The 16,687-nt window shown below is 50.6% G+C and overlaps 1 protein-coding gene across 1 annotated transcript in view; it reads left to right on the forward strand.

Annotated features, from left to right (window-relative positions):
* The window catches only part of LOC120053047 (lipopolysaccharide-responsive and beige-like anchor protein), a 326,774-nt gene that overhangs the window by 274,257 nt on the left and 35,830 nt on the right, over positions 1-16,687 (forward strand). The window contains exons 49-50 of the mRNA XM_039000298.1: positions 8,019-8,108; positions 14,574-14,751. Coding sequence (XP_038856226.1) covers positions 8,019-8,108; positions 14,574-14,751 — 268 coding nt within the window. The remainder of the gene's footprint in view (positions 1-8,018; positions 8,109-14,573; positions 14,752-16,687) is intronic.

Here is a 16,687-nt window from a genome sequence, read left to right on the forward strand (position 1 = left end):
GGTATGGTTATACTCGTTAGTATGGGGGTAAGGGAACACAACAGAAAGCGGATTGAACTGGTTTAGAAATCAACTCTAATGTTGGAAACAAACATCATGATGTCATCCAGAGTCACATGTATTTATTTTCTAACATAATATGTAACATACAGCAGGTTTTTAAAGGACCAAAGAGTTTGGTTTCCGTCGTGTTTTCATTTTTGTAATGGAAAAAATATCCTGATACCAGTACCGGCCTGGCTCTAAGAATCTCCAGAGATAACACAGTGTACCCTAAATACAACGAGAGCTGGTCAACATAACTTCCTATATAATGATATATTTATTTAGATGAAGACACTCTGAAGCCCCAAACAAATGATCCGTAAAGAAATATCCTAATTGCTCTGATATCACAATTACTTATGTTGTGTTGAATATAATTTTATGACATTATTATGACGTTCAGTTGGAATAAACCAAAACCAGCCAAAAGGAACCTCCCTCAGAACTTTTACTGTCAGAGTCCTGGCCAGAAAATCAGCATCTTGACATCCGCGTTCAACACAGTAGGGCGATAGTAGTCGTCATTTCCAGCAGTACACTCACTGTGGAACAGTGTTCGAGGTTGGTTAGTGTCCAGTGGGTGTTCAGCTGAAGGTCAAAGTGACTCAACTGTTCCGATAGCTAGCTCTGGGACGTGTTGCTCAGGCTAATGTACAAGAGGACCCATCTTCAGAGTCACTCTCTTCTTTAAATTCCCAGCTGACGTTTATAAAGGCGTGTGATGTTGGAAACTTGCTGGGCATAGGTCACCTATATACTTGCCCATACTACAATGTTATGGCATATAGGCATGTGATTATGTGGGGCCGCTGGCAAGGCCAATCTTCTTTAGGGGCGCTGGTCCGTATCTGATGAAGTCTCTATATTCTGTACATTTAAAGGACGGAGAAAGACCCCTCTGCAGCGAGGCTACGGTCATTTGATTTACTCAACCACTTGACAAGCTGCATCTGGATGGAAAACATGCTGTTTTTATGCAAATAAACGCATCAGAGTAACCGCATAGCCGCACTTGGTTTTGAATGAAGGGAAATGAATAACGGAGGATGTCCTTGGCGTGTTGTCTGGTTTGTGGGGGTTGTGCGACAACTCAAGGCAGGTTCCTGTTTGCGTGGGTATGTTTAATTTATACTCGTATTACGTGAAAGCTGTAAAATGCAGACTGTTCCCGTCTGTGTGTTGTCACTGGTGTGTGACGGCCGTGAGATTTTTCATAATCACAGACAAAGGACAGCGTGAGATGGAGAGAGAGAGGGCAGGAGAGAGAGAGGGCAGGAGAGAGAGAGGGCAGGAGAGAGAGAGGGCAGGAGCGAGAGAGGGCAGGAGCGAGAGAGGGCAGGAGCGAGAGAGGGCAGGAGCGAGAGAGGGCAGGAGCGAGAGAGGGCAGGAGCGAGAGAGGGCAGGAGCGAGAGAGGGCAGGAGCGAGAGAGGGCAGGAGCGAGAGAGAGAGAGAGAGGGCAGGAGCGAGAGAGAGAGAGAGAGGGCAGGAGCGAGAGAGAGAGAGGGCAGGAGCGAGAGAGAGAGGGCAGGAGCGAGAGAGAGAGAGAGAGAGAGGGCAGGAGCGAGAGAGAGAGAGAGAGAGAGGGCAGGAGCGAGAGAGAGAGAGAGAGAGAGGGCAGGAGCGAGAGAGAGAGAGAGAGGGCAGGAGCGAGAGAGAGAGAGAGGGCAGGAGCGAGAGAGAGAGAGAGAGAGAGAGAGAGAGAGAGAGAGAGAGAGAGAGGGCAGGAGCGAGAGAGAGAGAGGGCAGGAGCGAGAGAGAGAGAGGGCAGGAGCGAGAGAAATAGAAGGGGAACCCCTGTACCAGTACTCTCTGTCCCAGTGCAGTAAAAAGTGGTTGTCTTAATGTGGCATGAGTCAACACAGAGAAGAGGAAGTGGAAGAAGGGAGCTGATGTTCTCTTGCTGATGGAGGGAGAGCATGACCAGGAAGCAAACCCGTCTGGGAAAACATGGCAACGGTCTCCGCAGCGTTCCCTAATCTGCCTTGAGACATTCCAAACGCTCAGCTAGAACCCCCCCCTCTACCCCATTCCACCCCACCCTCCACCCTACCATGGCTTGGCCTGTGTAGACTGTAGGCCTCTGGGGCAGGGAGCCTCTCTTCCAGCTGTCCCTCCCTACCCTGTCCCTCCCTATCCTGTCCCTCCCTATCCTGTCCCTCCCTACCCTGTCCCTCCCTATCCTGTCCCTCCCTACCCTGTCCCTCCCTATCCTGTCCCTCCCTACCCTGTCCCTCCCTACCCTGTCCCTCCCTATCCTGTCCCTCCCTACCCTGTCCCTCCCTATCCTGTCCCTCCCTATCCTGTCCCTCCCTATCCTGTCCCTCCCTATCCTGTCCCTCCCTACATCCCGACCCTGTCCCTCCCGACATTGTCCCTCCCTACCTCCCTACCCTGTCCCTCCCTCTCTCCCTACCCTGTCCCTCCCTCTCTCCCTACCCTGTCCCTCCCGACCCTGTCCCTCCCTACCTCCCGACCCTGTCCCTCCCTCCCTACCTCCCGACCCTGTCCCTCCCTACCTCCCGACCCTGTCCCTCCCTACATCCCGACCCTGTCCCTCCCGACATTGTCCCTCCCTACCTCCCTACCCTGTCCCTCCCTCTCTCCCTACCCTGTCCCTCCCTCTCTCCCTACCTCCCGACCCTGTCCCTCCCTACCTCCCGACCCTGTCCCTCCCGACCCTGTCCCTCCCTACCTCCCGACCCTGTCCCTCCCGACCCTGTCCCTCCCTATCCTTTCCTGTCCCTCCCTACCCTGTCCCTCCCTCTCTCCCTACCCTGTCCCTCTCTCCCTACCCTGTCCCTCCCTACCTCCCTACCCTGTCCCTCCCTACCTCCCTACCCTGTCCCTCCCTATCCTTTCCTGTCCCTCCCTATCCTGTCCCTCCCTCCCTCCCTACCCTGTCCCTCCCTACCCACCCTGTCCCTCCCTACCCTGTCCCTCCCTCTCTCCCTACCCTGTCCCTCCCTCCCTCTCTCCCTACCCTGTCCCTCCCTCTCTCCCTACCCTGTCCCTCCCTACCCCCCTTCCCCACCACCCGTCCTCCATTGCCTGTTCTGACACAAACCAGCCCCGGAAGGCCTAGCCCAGACCAGGACCAGACCAGACCACACCAGGACCACGGCTGAAACAGTTGTCACTCAGTAGTGGCGGTCTCCCTTGGCGCTACCCCCCTCCATTCCAACCTCCACCCCCCTTGGCCCCTGGCCCTGACACGGCCCAGACTAGCAACCCATTTCCGCCTCCTCCGCAGGCCTGCTTCCTCACAAACACTGAGAGGCTGGCTACGGCTCGGGGCTGGAGACGCACTGCTGGTGTATTTGACTAATTAAAACTAACGCCAGGGTTCAGTCGGGTGTGTGGAGAAACCTCCCCAGCTGATTGGACTCAGGGAGGGAGGGGGAGGAGGGTGTGTGGAGAAACCTCCCCAGCTGATTGGACTCAGGGAGGGGGGAGGAGGGTGTGTGGAGAAACCCCCCCAGCTGATTGGACTCAGGGAGGGAGGGGGAGGAGGGTGTGTGGAGAAACCTCCCCAGCTGATTGGACTCAGGGAGGGAGGGGGGAGGAGGGTGTGTGGAGAAACCTCCCCAGCTGATTGGACTCAGGGAGGGGGGAGGAGGGTGTGTGGAGAAACCTCCCCAGCTGATTGGACTCAGGGAGGGAGGGGGAGGAGGGTGTGTGGAGAAACCTCCCCAGCTGATTGGACTCAGAGAGGGAGGAGGGTGTGTGGAGAAATCTCCCCAGCTGATTGGACTCAGGGAGGGAGGGGGAGGAGGGTGTGTGGAGAAACCTCCCCAGCTGATTGGACACAGGGAGGGGGGAGGAGGGTGTGTGGAGTAACCTCCCCAGCTGATTGGACACAGGGAGGGGGGAGGAGGGTGTGTGGAGAAACCTCCCCAGCTGATTGGACACAGGGAGGAGGGTGTGTGGAGAAACCTCCCCAGCTGATTGGACACAGGGAGGGGGGAGGAGGGTGTGTGGAGTAACCTCCCCAGCTGATTGGACACAGGGAGGGGGGATGAGGGTGTGTGGAGAAACCTCCCCAGCTGATTGGACACAGGGAGGAGGGTGTGTGGAGAAACCTCCCCAGCTGATTGGACTCAGGGAGGGAGGGGGGAGGAGTGTGTGTGGAGAAACCTCCCCAGCTGATTGGACTCAGGGAGGGAGGGGGAGGAGGGTGTGTGGAGAAACCTCCCCAGCTGATTGGACACAGGGAGGGGGGAGGAGGGTGTGTGGAGTAACCTCCCCAGCTGATTGGACACAGGGAGGAGGGTGTGTGGAGAAACCTCCCCAGCTGATTGGACACAGGGAGGGGGGAGGAGGGTGTGTGGAGAAACCTCCCTAGCTGATTGGACACAGGGAGGAGGGTGTGTGGAGAAACCTCCCCAGCTGATTGGACACAGGGAGGGGGGAGGAGGGTGTGTGGAGAAACCTCCCCAGCTGATTGGACACAGGGAGGAGGGTGTGTGGAGAAACCTCCCCAGCTGATTGGACACAGGGAGGGGGGAGGAGGGTGTGTGGAGAAACCTCCCCAGCTGATTGGACACAGTGAGGGGGGAGGAGGGTGTGTGGAAAAACCTCCCCAGCTGATTGGGCACAGGGAGGGAGGGGGGAGGAGGGTGACATCAAACTCTTTCTTAGACTCACTCACTTTCCTCCCTCTTCATTCATGTATATGTGTGTTCATGCAATACACCTCCAATCTCTCTCCTTTCTCTCTTTCGCTCACACACACACACACACACACACACACACACACACACACACACACACACACACACACACACACACACACACACACACACACACACACACACACACACACACACAGTTTATCTGCTCTCTCTCTCTGATGGCACCATGCTGTGCGGGGTGTGGATTTATTTATTCTCCTGATCATCAGAGCAGCTCCAAGGTAAATAGTGGGTGTCAGAGATCCAATTTACCGTCCGGTTGTATTAACCATGCACCAGGCTCCTGGCCATGCCTGGGTAATGGGCCTCTAGCTGGGGAAATGACCGACCACAGCCCCCCTCTCCCCACTGATCCTGGTAATGAATCTGCATGCGTGGGTGGGTAGGTGGTGGGCTCAAGCACATCTGGATGGGAATGAGGTGATAAATCAGCGTTTGCCCTCGGTGCCCGCCATGCGATGCTCCAGTCACTGAGCATGAAGGGCAGCTGAATGGCAGGGGATGAGGAGGTACGGCGGTACGGAGCGTGTTCTGTTGTCCTCTATAGAGGCCGTAGGGAGAGACCGACATCGCACCATACTGTACACACAGTCCAGTTCATGATCTGATGGAAGTGGTCTGTATCGTATACTAATACAAGAGATTTTATAATATTTGGGGGTTTTAAAATGTGATATCAGAGAAATGTTAATATATATATATTAAGGATGATTTGGTATTTAATATATATGGCATAATATAGGGATGTATATGGTATAGCTCTTGCCAAATGTATTTTGGATGAACACGACAGACCACAGCTAATTACACCGGCACAGATGTTCATAGGGGTCCTGACGGACTACCCCTCACACCCCAGGCTCACACACTTTGATCAATCACCTCCGTTTAATCCTCCTGCTGGACTTGTGCCAAGCTACTAGGCTAGCTAGAGCTAGCGCCTGCAGACACCACTCACATTCACGCCGCGGAAAATACTGAAAAGTGTTCTTATTTTGCGTCATCAACATTTCTATGCAAATCTGAAATCATCTTGTAAAAGTCCTCTTTAGTTCCCCTTCGTCAAACAGTGATGCTGTGAAGACATTGGGTTAGCTAGCTAGCGCTTATCGCCATCTTGCCCTGCCCTGACTCCCATTCCAGTGACGTAATGACTTGGGCTTTTCCTAGAATCCCTACATGCATTCTCTGGTATTTCAAGATCCTCTTAATGACTGTAGGCCTGCGTCCCAAATGGCACTCTATTCTCTGAACGGTGCACTCCTTTTGACCAGGGCCCTATGTAGGGAATAGGGTACTATTTGGGACACAGTCTAGATCATCTGTTTGTAATCGATGGCCCAGTCTAATGGACCCAGGAGTGGATTTACACTAAATAAAGAGGGAGGGACAGATCCCATTGTTCTCCTCAGCTGTGAGAGGAGTGGGGGATCAAAGCTTGAGTGGCAGAGAAAAGAAGGGTGGGGGAGAGAAAGGGAGAGAGAAGGAAAGAGCGGGGAAAGAGAGGGAGGGCGGGGAGGGGGAGGTAAGAGGCAAGGAGACAGACTGGGGGAAAGCGAGAGAGAGAGAGAGAGAGAGAGAGAGAGAGAGAGAGGGAGGGAGAGAGAGAGAGAGAGAGAGAGAGAGGGAACCAAAGCCCTGGGTTTTCTGACGCTCACATATCAACTGGCGTCGGTGGAGGCCTTGAGTCTCGGCCGGGAGATTTTCTCATACCTGTTAGAGATTAGGAACCATCTTTTTTTTTTTTACAACACCTCCACAAAAGCTGAAAGGTAGGATGGCAGGCAGGGCAGAGTATAGGTCTGGATCTGAAATTACATCCACTTCCCTATGTAGTGCCTGACTTCTGACCAGAGTACAAATAGGGGTCTGGTCAAAAGAAGTGCACTACATAGGGAATAGGGTGCCATTGAATCCCAGGTATTAGTATACAGTAAGTATAGTCTGAGTCTATGGGCTTAACTGAGGCTCGCTCTCTCCTCTGTCTCTCTGTCTCTCTGTCTGTCTCTCTGTCTCTGTCTCTCTCTCTGTCTCTCTCTCTGTCTGTCTCTCTTTCTTCTTGTCTCTTTCTTTCTCTCTCTCTCTCTCTCTCTCTCTCTCTCTCTCTCTCTAGTCTCTCTCTCTCTCTAGTCTCTCTCTCTCGTCTCTGGTTAGTTTCAGACAATAGGGATAAGCAGTGCCGTTCACAGCAACGTTTTCTCATGGAAATCCCATCTGTAGTCAGTACAGGCCTTCTCTATGAGATCACTCCCAGAGTCCAGGCCAACCCCGGCTCAGGCTCAACCACTGCAGTCTCACATAGTACTCTGCTCTTCTCCACACTCTCTCTCTCACACGCAGTCACACACAGTCAGATTGCATGGCGCAGCAGTCTCTCACTTAACCTCTGTCTTTCCTGCCCAAGATCTTTCTTTCTCCCTCCCTCTCGCTCGCTCTCTCTCAATTCAATTTCAATTTAAGGAGCTTTATTGGCATGGGAAACATATATGTTATCATTGCCAAAGCAAGTGGAGTAGGTAATAAACAAAAGTGAAACAAACAATAAAAAAATGAACAGTAAACATTACACAAAATTTCCAAAAGTATAAAGACATTTCAAATATCATTATGTTTATATACAGTGTTGTAACAATGTGCAAATAAATAAACATAAATATGAGTTGTATTTACAATGTATTGGGTTGTATTTACTCTCTCTCTCTGTAGCCCCATCTCACCTAGAGTACTCCTACACACACCTACCTCTGTTTGCTGTATGTATTCTTTACTGTGTTGATCATACACTAGTACATCTCTCTGTCCTCCCAGCCCTGTGTTACCTTGACTCTGTGGCCCCTGATGTTGTCCAGAGCTGAGAGGCGGCGTCTCCTGTGACATTTATGGTCCTATATCTCTTAATTAGCGCCACCTAACCCGCCTGTCTGTCTCTTGCTCTCTTTCTCTCTGTTTCTCTCTCACGCGCTCTCTCGCTCTCTCTCTCTCTGTTTCTCTCGCTCTCGCTCTCTCTGTTTCTCTCTCTCTACTGCTCTCTCTCTCTCTCTCTCTCTCTTTCTCTCTCTCTCTACTGCTCTCTCTCTCTCTCTCTCTCTACTGCTCTCTCTCTCTCTCTACTGCTCTCTACTGCTCTCTCTCTCTCTCTACTGCTCTCTACTGCTCTCTCTCTCTCTCTACTGCTCTCTCTCTACTGCTCTCTCTACCTCTACACCTATCTCTTTCTCTGTCTCTCTCTACTGCTCTATTTCGCTCTCCCTCTCTCTCTCTACCTCTCTCCCTCTCGCCAGGCTGTGGAGGCACAGATCAGGAGTTTCGGACAGACCCCATGTCAGCTGCTCATCGAGCCACACCCACCAAGGAGCTCCGCCATGCAGGTGGTGAGTCTCGCACACACGTACGCGCGCGCTCACACTCAGACTGACCGCCATGCCCAATACCGTGCCCAATACCATGCCCAATACAGACCCATCTCCTCAGTAGTGTAGATAGAACCAGAGGCCCAATGGAATAGCCTTGACTGTCTCTGACTGCTAGTATGTTAAATGACTGTCTCTGACTGCTAATATGTTAAATGACTGTCTCTGACTGCTAGTACGTTAAATGACTGTCTCTGACTGCTAGTACGTTAAACGACTGTCTCTGACTGCTAGCATGTTAAACGACTGTCTCTGACTGCTAGCATGTTAAACGACTGTCTCTGACTGCTAGCATGTTAAACGACTGTCTCTGACTGCTAGCATGTTAAACGACTGTCTCTGACTGCTAGCATGTTAAACGACTGTCTCTGACTGCTAGCATGTTAAACGACTGTCTCTGACTGCTAGCATGTTAAACGGCGGTCTCTGACTGCTAGCATGTTAAACGACTGTCTCTGACTGCTAGCATGTTAAACGGCGGTCTCTGACTGCTAGCATGTTAAACGACTGTCTCTGACTGCTAGCATGTTAAACGGCGGTCTCTGACTGCTAGCATGTTAAACGGCGGTCTCTGACTGCTAGCATGTTAAACGACTGTCTCTGACTGCTAGCATGTTAAACGGCGGTCTCTGACTGCTAGCATGTTAAACGGCGGTCTCTGACTGCTAGCATGTTAAACGACTGTCTCTGACTGCTAGCATGTTAAACGGCGGTCTCTGACTGCTAGCATGTTAAACGACTGTCTCTGACTGCTAGCATGTTAAACGGCGGTCTCTGACTGCTAGCATGTTAAACGGCGGTCTCTGACTGCTAGCATGTTAAACGACGGTCTCTGACTGCTAGCATGTTAAACGACGGTCTCTGACTGCTAGCATGTTAAACGACGGTCTCTGACTGCTAGCATGTTAAACGACGGTCTCTGACTGCTAGCATGTTAAACGACGGTCTCTGACTGCTAGCATGTTAAACGACGGTCTCTGACTGCTAGCATGTTAAATGACTGTCTCTTTAGTATGTCAAACGACGGTCTCTGACTGCTAGTATGTCAAACGACGGTCTCTGACTGCTAGTATGTCAAACGACGGTCTCTTTAGTATGTCAAATGACTGTCTCTTTAGTATGTTAAATGACTGTGTCTGACTGCTAGTATGTCAAATGACTGTCTCTTTAGTATGTTAAATGACTGTGTCTGACTGCTAGCATGTTAAATGACGGTCTCTGACTGCTAGTATGTTAAATTACTGTCTCTGCTTTGACTCACACTAGCCCGTCTATAGTCTTTCCTCTCCCCCCAATCATCCCTCCATCCTAATCCTGGGAAACGTAAGCTCTGGTTTTGAACCCGTCTCCTATCGTCCTCAGAGAGGGGTGAGGTGTGATTTTGGGTGAAGGGATGAGGTGTGATTTTGGGTGTAGGGGGGCAGATGAGGGTGAATGGATTAGCACTGTGGAAACATGGTCCTGAGCCAAACTCCCACTCTACACCTTAGACAGACAGACAGACGAGGGGACCAGGGGAGAACCAGAGGGAGGAGGACCGGCTGGGAACAATGGCCCAAAGGTGACAGGCTTTTAAGGGGCAGGAAGAGGGGGTGAGGTGGGGGGGGGGGGGGGGGGGGGGCTGTGGATGACGTGCCGACTTGAGCCCCCCAGAGCCCCCATTAGCGGGGTGGCCCTGTGGTGCTGACAGCTGGAGACCATTGGCACACACATATACACAAACATATACACAAACACACACATATACACAAACACACACATATACACAAACACACACATATACACAAACACACACGCACACAGCGCTGCCCATATGCCACCCATGTTTACCAAACACCCCATTAGCTCTTCACCACAAATCCAAATAATGCTACATTCATCCACAGGTTGAAGGTCTAGGGTTTCCCCCACACCTGGGTGCAAATACTACTTGAATTCTTTCAAACACTGTTAGCGTTTGCCTGCCTGGAGTGCCAGGTGGGTGAGGTTTGCTCTTTTTGAGGGTAGATCAGATTTAATATTTGCAGATAGAACCCACAATCTATCAAATTAATTGTTTGCATAATTTCTAATCCCCCTAATTTAGATGTTTTATTTCTTTATATTTTTCCCCCTACCATCCTTCCCTGATTGGAGTAAAAAAAAAAATCTTTTACCCCCTTTTCTCCCCAATTTTCGTGGTATCCAATCGCTAGTAATTACTATCTTGTCTCATCGCTACAACTCCCGTACGGGCTCGGAGACGAAGGTCGAAGCACTGCTTCTTAACACAGCCAGCCGCACCAATGTGTCGGAGGAAACACCGTGCACCCGCCCCCTTGGTTAGCGCGCACTGCGCCCGGCCCGCCACAGGAGTCGCTGGAGCGCGATGAGACAAGGATATCCCTACCGGCCAAACCCTCCCTAACCCGGACGACGCTAGGCCAATTGTGCGTCGCCCCACAGACCTCCCGGTCGCGGCCGGCTGCGACAGAGCCTGGGCGCGAACCCAGAGACTCTGGTGGCACAGCTAGCGCTGCGATGCAGTGCCCTAGACCACTGCGCCACCCGGGAGGCCTAGATTGGAGTAAATTTAACGGAAAACAATACTTCTACTGCTACTTACAGCTATTTTCTCTCACATAACTATAGAAATAATTGTATGTATATTCCTCATTTCCTCACTCTGCAAGTGCTGGATTTTCACACACAGCGGCCAATCCACCATTCATTCTGATCTTAACTCCAACTAAAAGATGAACCCATCTTTCCCAGTATAATGCCATTTTATCATTTCCTTTTGCAATACATCCCTCACTGTGATGTCTTACGAGGGTCCTGACTCCAAAAGCGAGCCACCGATGGACAGTACCTGAAAAGATGTTCTGGTGATTCTGTTTCCTCCCCTTCTAATGTCTTAATGAAATCAGAAGGTGACTATCCTGGCCTGGCGTACAGTATATTATTAGTAACAGTGTATTAACAGTGCAGTACAGTGGGCTGCAGTGGGGTACAGTAGCGTGCAATAGGGTGCAGCAGGGTCGTGTGCAGTACATTAGGGTACAGTACAGTAGAGTAGAGTGCGGCACAGTACATTACAGTAGGGTACGGTACAGTAGGGTACGGTACAGTAGGTTATGATACGGTACAGTAGGTTATGGTACAGTACATTAGGCTACAGTAGGGTACAGTACATTAGGGTACAGTAGGGTACAGTAGAGTAGAGTGCGGCACAGTAGGTTACAGTACATTAGGATATGGTACAGTACAGTAGGGTGCGGTACATTACAGTAGGGTACGGTACAGTAGGGTACGGTACATTACAGTAGGGTACGGTACAGTAGGGTAGGGTACGGTACAGTAGGTTATGGTACGGTACAGTAGGTTATGATACGGTACAGTAGGTTATGATACGGTACAGTAGGTTATGATACGGTACATTAGGGTACAGTAGGGAATGGTACAGTACATTAGGATATGGTACAGTACAGTAGGGTGCGGTACATTACAGTAGGGTACGGTACAGTAGGGTACGGTACATTACAGTAGGGTACGGTACAGTAGGGTAGGGTACGGTACAGTAGGTTATGGTACGGTACAGTAGGTTATGATACGGTACAGTAGGTTATGATACGGTACAGTAGGTTATGATACGGTACAGTAGGTTATGATACGGTACAGTAGGTTATGATACGGTACAGTAGGTTATGGTACGGTACATTAGGGTACAGTAGGGAATGGTACAGTACATTAGGGTGCAGTACAGTAGGTTACAGTAGGGTGTAGTGCTGTACAGTAGGGTGCAGTACAGTAGGGTGCAGTACAGTAGGGTGCAGTACAGTAGGGTGCAGTACAGTAGGGTGCAGTACAGTAGGGTGCAGTGCAGTACAGTGCAGTACAGTAGGGTGCAGTACAGTAGGGTGCAGTGCAGTACAGTAGGGTGCAGTACAGTACAGTGAGGTACAGTAAGAGCTGCTGAGATGAGAAGGGAGCAGTATAATAAGGAGGGGAGAAATGGGGAGACACTTTACTAGACAAATAAACGCGAGGTGGTTGAGCAGGGCCTCAATTCCCTGTGGTGACACACACGTACTCTCGAAATCCAGTGGAAACTCGACCCCAGTACTGGAGCAGGAGGGCATACGAGTCCATCCTTTCAAGTGGTTAAAGGTGTCTTGTATGTAATTGTTTGGCCTCTCTGGTGGTGGTAGGTGGGCCTGGTGAGTTTGGACAGGTTGGACGTGTCCTAGGCACCTTTCTCTTTCCATTCACACCAGCAGCAGATGAGGGACTTCTTTCCTTCTCTCTCTCTCATTTCTTTCTCTCTCGCTCGCTTCATTTTCCTAGCACTTGCAATTTCTCCCCCTCTCTTTCTCCCTCTCTCTCTCTTCCCTTGCGCGCTCTCTCTCGCTTTCCCTCTTCCTCTTTCTCTCTCTCTCTGACTCCCCCATTAATCTCTTTACACCTCTCTTTGCTGTGTCCTTCTCCACCTTTGTTTTCCATCCCTCCCCCTGTCTGAGTGTAGTGTGGTGTCAGACTCCGGTCCTGGCATGTCCCCCTGTCTGAGTGTAGTGTGGTGTCAGACTCCGGTCCTGGCATGTCCCCCTGTCTGAGTGTAGTGTGGTGTCAGACTCCGGTCCTGTCATGTCCCCCTGTCTGAGTGTAGTGTGGTGTCAGACTCCGGTCCTGGCATGTCCCCCTGTCTGAGTGTAGTGTGGTATCAGACTCCGGTCCTGGCATGTCCCCCTGTCTGAGTGTAGTGTGGTGTCAGACTCCGGTCCTGTCATGTCCCCCTGTCTGAGTGTAGTGTGGTGTCAGACTCCAGTCCTGTCATGTCCCCCTGTCTGAGTGTAGTGTGGTGTCAGACTCTGGTCCTGGCATGTCCCCCTGTCTGAGTATAGTGTGGTGTCAGACTCCAGTCCTGTCATGTCCCCCTGTCTGAGTGTAGTGTGGTGTCAGACTCCGGTCCTGGCATGTCCCCATGTTGGTGTTCAGTAATGACGTTGTCAGAGTATTCTAGTAGCCTGTTAAAACAACAGAGATTTATCTCAGTGTGCCTCTGACATTAAGCATGTATAGTATGTTCCCCAGCTCACTACAGGCATCCTGCAAATGACTCCTCAGTCTGAACAAATGGCACCCTATTTCATGTGGAGTGCACTTTTATTGACCAGAACCCTGATCAGAAGGAGTGCACTATGTAGAGGGAATAGGGTGCCATTTGGGACGCAAGATGAATAATGTGTGTGAGCCAGTAAAAACAACTCTTATCAGTAGAAGGGAACTCACATGGTTTAAAGTGAGTGTCGGTGTCTTGACGAAGCTTGGCAGGAACACATGTCAGTTCTTATATGAAGATAAATACAAAATGGGATTTTTATTTGACCGTTTATGTGGCGACTGATTGTTACCAATGATAAAAGTATCAAGTTCACTTCTGACCATTGTCATGTTAATGAACATTTCCTGAAGAGACCTGAGCAAAGTCTGAGAATTCTGAGGAAGAATGTTTTCATTTCTGTTATTGTTAAAAGATAGATCATGTCTGGCATGTACACTAGTCCTTATATTTAGAGGTCCAGTACAAATAACTGCTAGTAGACTCTTGATTCATTACAGATGGTGTAGAATGTCAGACTTGAGGAGGACTCCACTACCCAGCAGCCCTCACTAACAGGTTATTAATGGTGCCACATTTGATGAGGCATTACCATGGAGATAGATAGAGCACTATAGATGGCTATAACCAATCACAGACGCCATAATGTAACGCAGATACAAAGATGAGTCCTCTATCTGTATGGGCATTACAGACACTTTTAATAGAGTGTTAGGGAGGGAGCACTGTAACAACTATATCATGGGGAGTTCAAGAGGAGTTTTGGCCAACAAGGGTATTTCACACACTATACACATACACCCACACTATACCAATCCTTTGGATTTTTCTCCTCTTACGTTTGGTCTGTTTGTTTGTTTGTCTTCCGTTTTAATGCTGAGACTTGTTGGTTCTTCCTTAGTATTGACACAAACTTTGTCTTTGAGAAATAGTTTTCTTGTGTCTGTTTTTCTTGCCCTGACTTCTAATCGATGTCATCATGTGAATAATGGTACTCGGCTTTTAGTACCTCAGCTTTTCTCCAACTGGCCTCCTTCCCTCTATAGCTTGGCCTCTGAGTGCTGCCACTCCATGCTAGCTTCCCAGCTAACTTTCTCTCTGTCCCTCTCCTCCCTTCCCCCCTCTTTCTCTCTCTCTCTCTCGTTTTCACTCTCTTTTCTGCGTACTGCTGCTGCTCCTGCTGTTCCCTCTTCTCCGCTGCTCCATCCCTCGTTCGCTCCTGCTCTTTGTCTGTGGATCTATCCATCCATTGGACGACTCCTCTCCCTCCCTCCTTCCGTCCATCCGTCCGTTGATCTGTCCATCACCACCAGTATGTCCTCCTGCAGAGCCCGTTGATGTTCACGGAGCAGATGCAGCAGGATGTGATCATGGTGTTGAAGTTCCCCAGCAACTCTCCCGTGGCCCACGTGGCCGCCAACACCCAGCCGGGCCTCGCCGCGCCCGCCATCATCACCGTCACCGCCAACCGCCTCTTCGCCGTCAACAAGTGGCACGGCCTGGCCGGTAAGAGGGGGATTGTAGGAAATGGAGTCTAAAGTAGGAATATCTTGTAGAAGTCAGCTGGATTTTTTTTAAACCTTTATTTAATTAGGCAAGTCGGTTAAGAACAAATTCTTGTTTTACAATGACGGCCTACCCCCGCCAAACCCTCCCCTAACCCGGATGACGCTGGGCCAATTGTGCGCCGCCCTATGGCTTGAAATGTACATTTAACCAATTCATTGAAATTCAACTCATATGTAGGATATGAGATATCAAGTCTGATTTCATGTAGCACGTCAACGACCGGTACACAGAATAGAGAGTTTTGGAGCACACAGTTGAGGACTACACGTTTATCCGCACACAGTTGAGGACTACACGTTTATCCGCACACAGTTGAGGACTACACGTTTATCCGCACACAGTTGAGGACTACACGTTTATCCGCACACAGTTGAGGACTACACGTTTATCCGCACACAGTTGAGGACTACACGTTTATCCGCACACAGTTGAGGACTACACGTTTATCCGCACACAGTTGAGGACTACACGTTTATCCGCACACAGTTGAGGACTACACGTTTATCCGCACACAGTTGAGGACTACACGTTTATCCGCACACAGTTGAGGACTACACGTTTATCCGCACAGTTTTTTTTTATTTTTATTTTTTTTTTTAAATTTTATCCCATTTTCTCCCCAATTTTCGTGGTATCCAATCGCTAGTAATTACTACCTTGTCTCATCGCTACAACTCCCGTACGGGCTCGGGAGAGACGAAGGTCGAAAGCCATGCGTCCTCCGAAGCACAACCCAACCAGCCGTACTGCTTCTTAACACAGCGCGCCTCCAACCCGGAAGCCAGCCGCACCAATGTGTTCGGAGGAAACACCGTGTACCTGGCCCCCTTGGTTGGCGCGCACTGCGCCCGGCCCGCCACAGGAGTCGCTGGAGCGCGATGAGACAAGGATATCCCTACCGGCCAAACCCTCCCTAACCCGGACGACGCTATGCCAATTGTGCGTCGCCCCACGGACCTCCCGGTCGCGGCCGGCTGCGACAGAGCCTGGGCGCGAACCCAGAGACTCTGGTGGCGCAGTTAGCACTGCGATGCAGTGCCCTAGACCACTGCGCCACCCGGGAGGCTATCCGCACACAGTTGAGGACTACACGTTTATCCGCACACAGTTGAGGACTACACGTTTATCCGCACACAGTTGAGGACTACACGTTTATCCGCACACAGTTGAGGACTACACGTTTATCCGCACACAGTTGAGGACTACACGTTTGTCCGCACACAGTTGAGGACTACACGTTTGTCCGCACACAGTTGAGGACTACACGTTTATCCGCACACAGTTGAGGACTACACGTTTGTCCGCACACAGTTGAGGACTACACGTTTGTCCGCACACAGTTGAGGACTACACGTTTGTCCGCACACAGTTGAGGACTACACGTTTGTCCGCACACAGTTGAGGACTACACGTTTGTCCGCACACAGTTGAGGACTACACGTTTGTCCGCACACAGTTGAGGACTACACGTTTGTCCGCACACAGTTGAGGACTACACGTTTGTCCGCACACAGTTGAGGACTACACGTTTGTCCGCACACAGTTGAGGACTACACGTTTGTCCGTACACACAGTTGAGGACTACACGTTTGTCCGTACACACAGTTGAGGACTACACGTTTGTCCGTACACACAGTTGAGGACTACACGTTTGTCCGTACACACAGTTGAGGACTACACGTTTATCCGCACACAGTTGAGGACTACACGTTTGTCCGCACACAGTTGAGGACTACACGTTTGTCCGTACACACAGTTGAGGACTACACGTTTGTCCGTACACACAGTTGAGGACTACACGTTTGTCCGTACACACAGTTGAGGACTACACGTTTGTCCGTACACACAGTTGAGGACTACACGTTTGTCCGTA

The sequence above is a fragment of the Salvelinus namaycush genome, chromosome 8, assembly GCF_016432855.1.
Source record: "Salvelinus namaycush isolate Seneca chromosome 8, SaNama_1.0, whole genome shotgun sequence".
Lineage (NCBI taxonomy): Eukaryota > Metazoa > Chordata > Actinopteri > Salmoniformes > Salmonidae > Salvelinus > Salvelinus namaycush.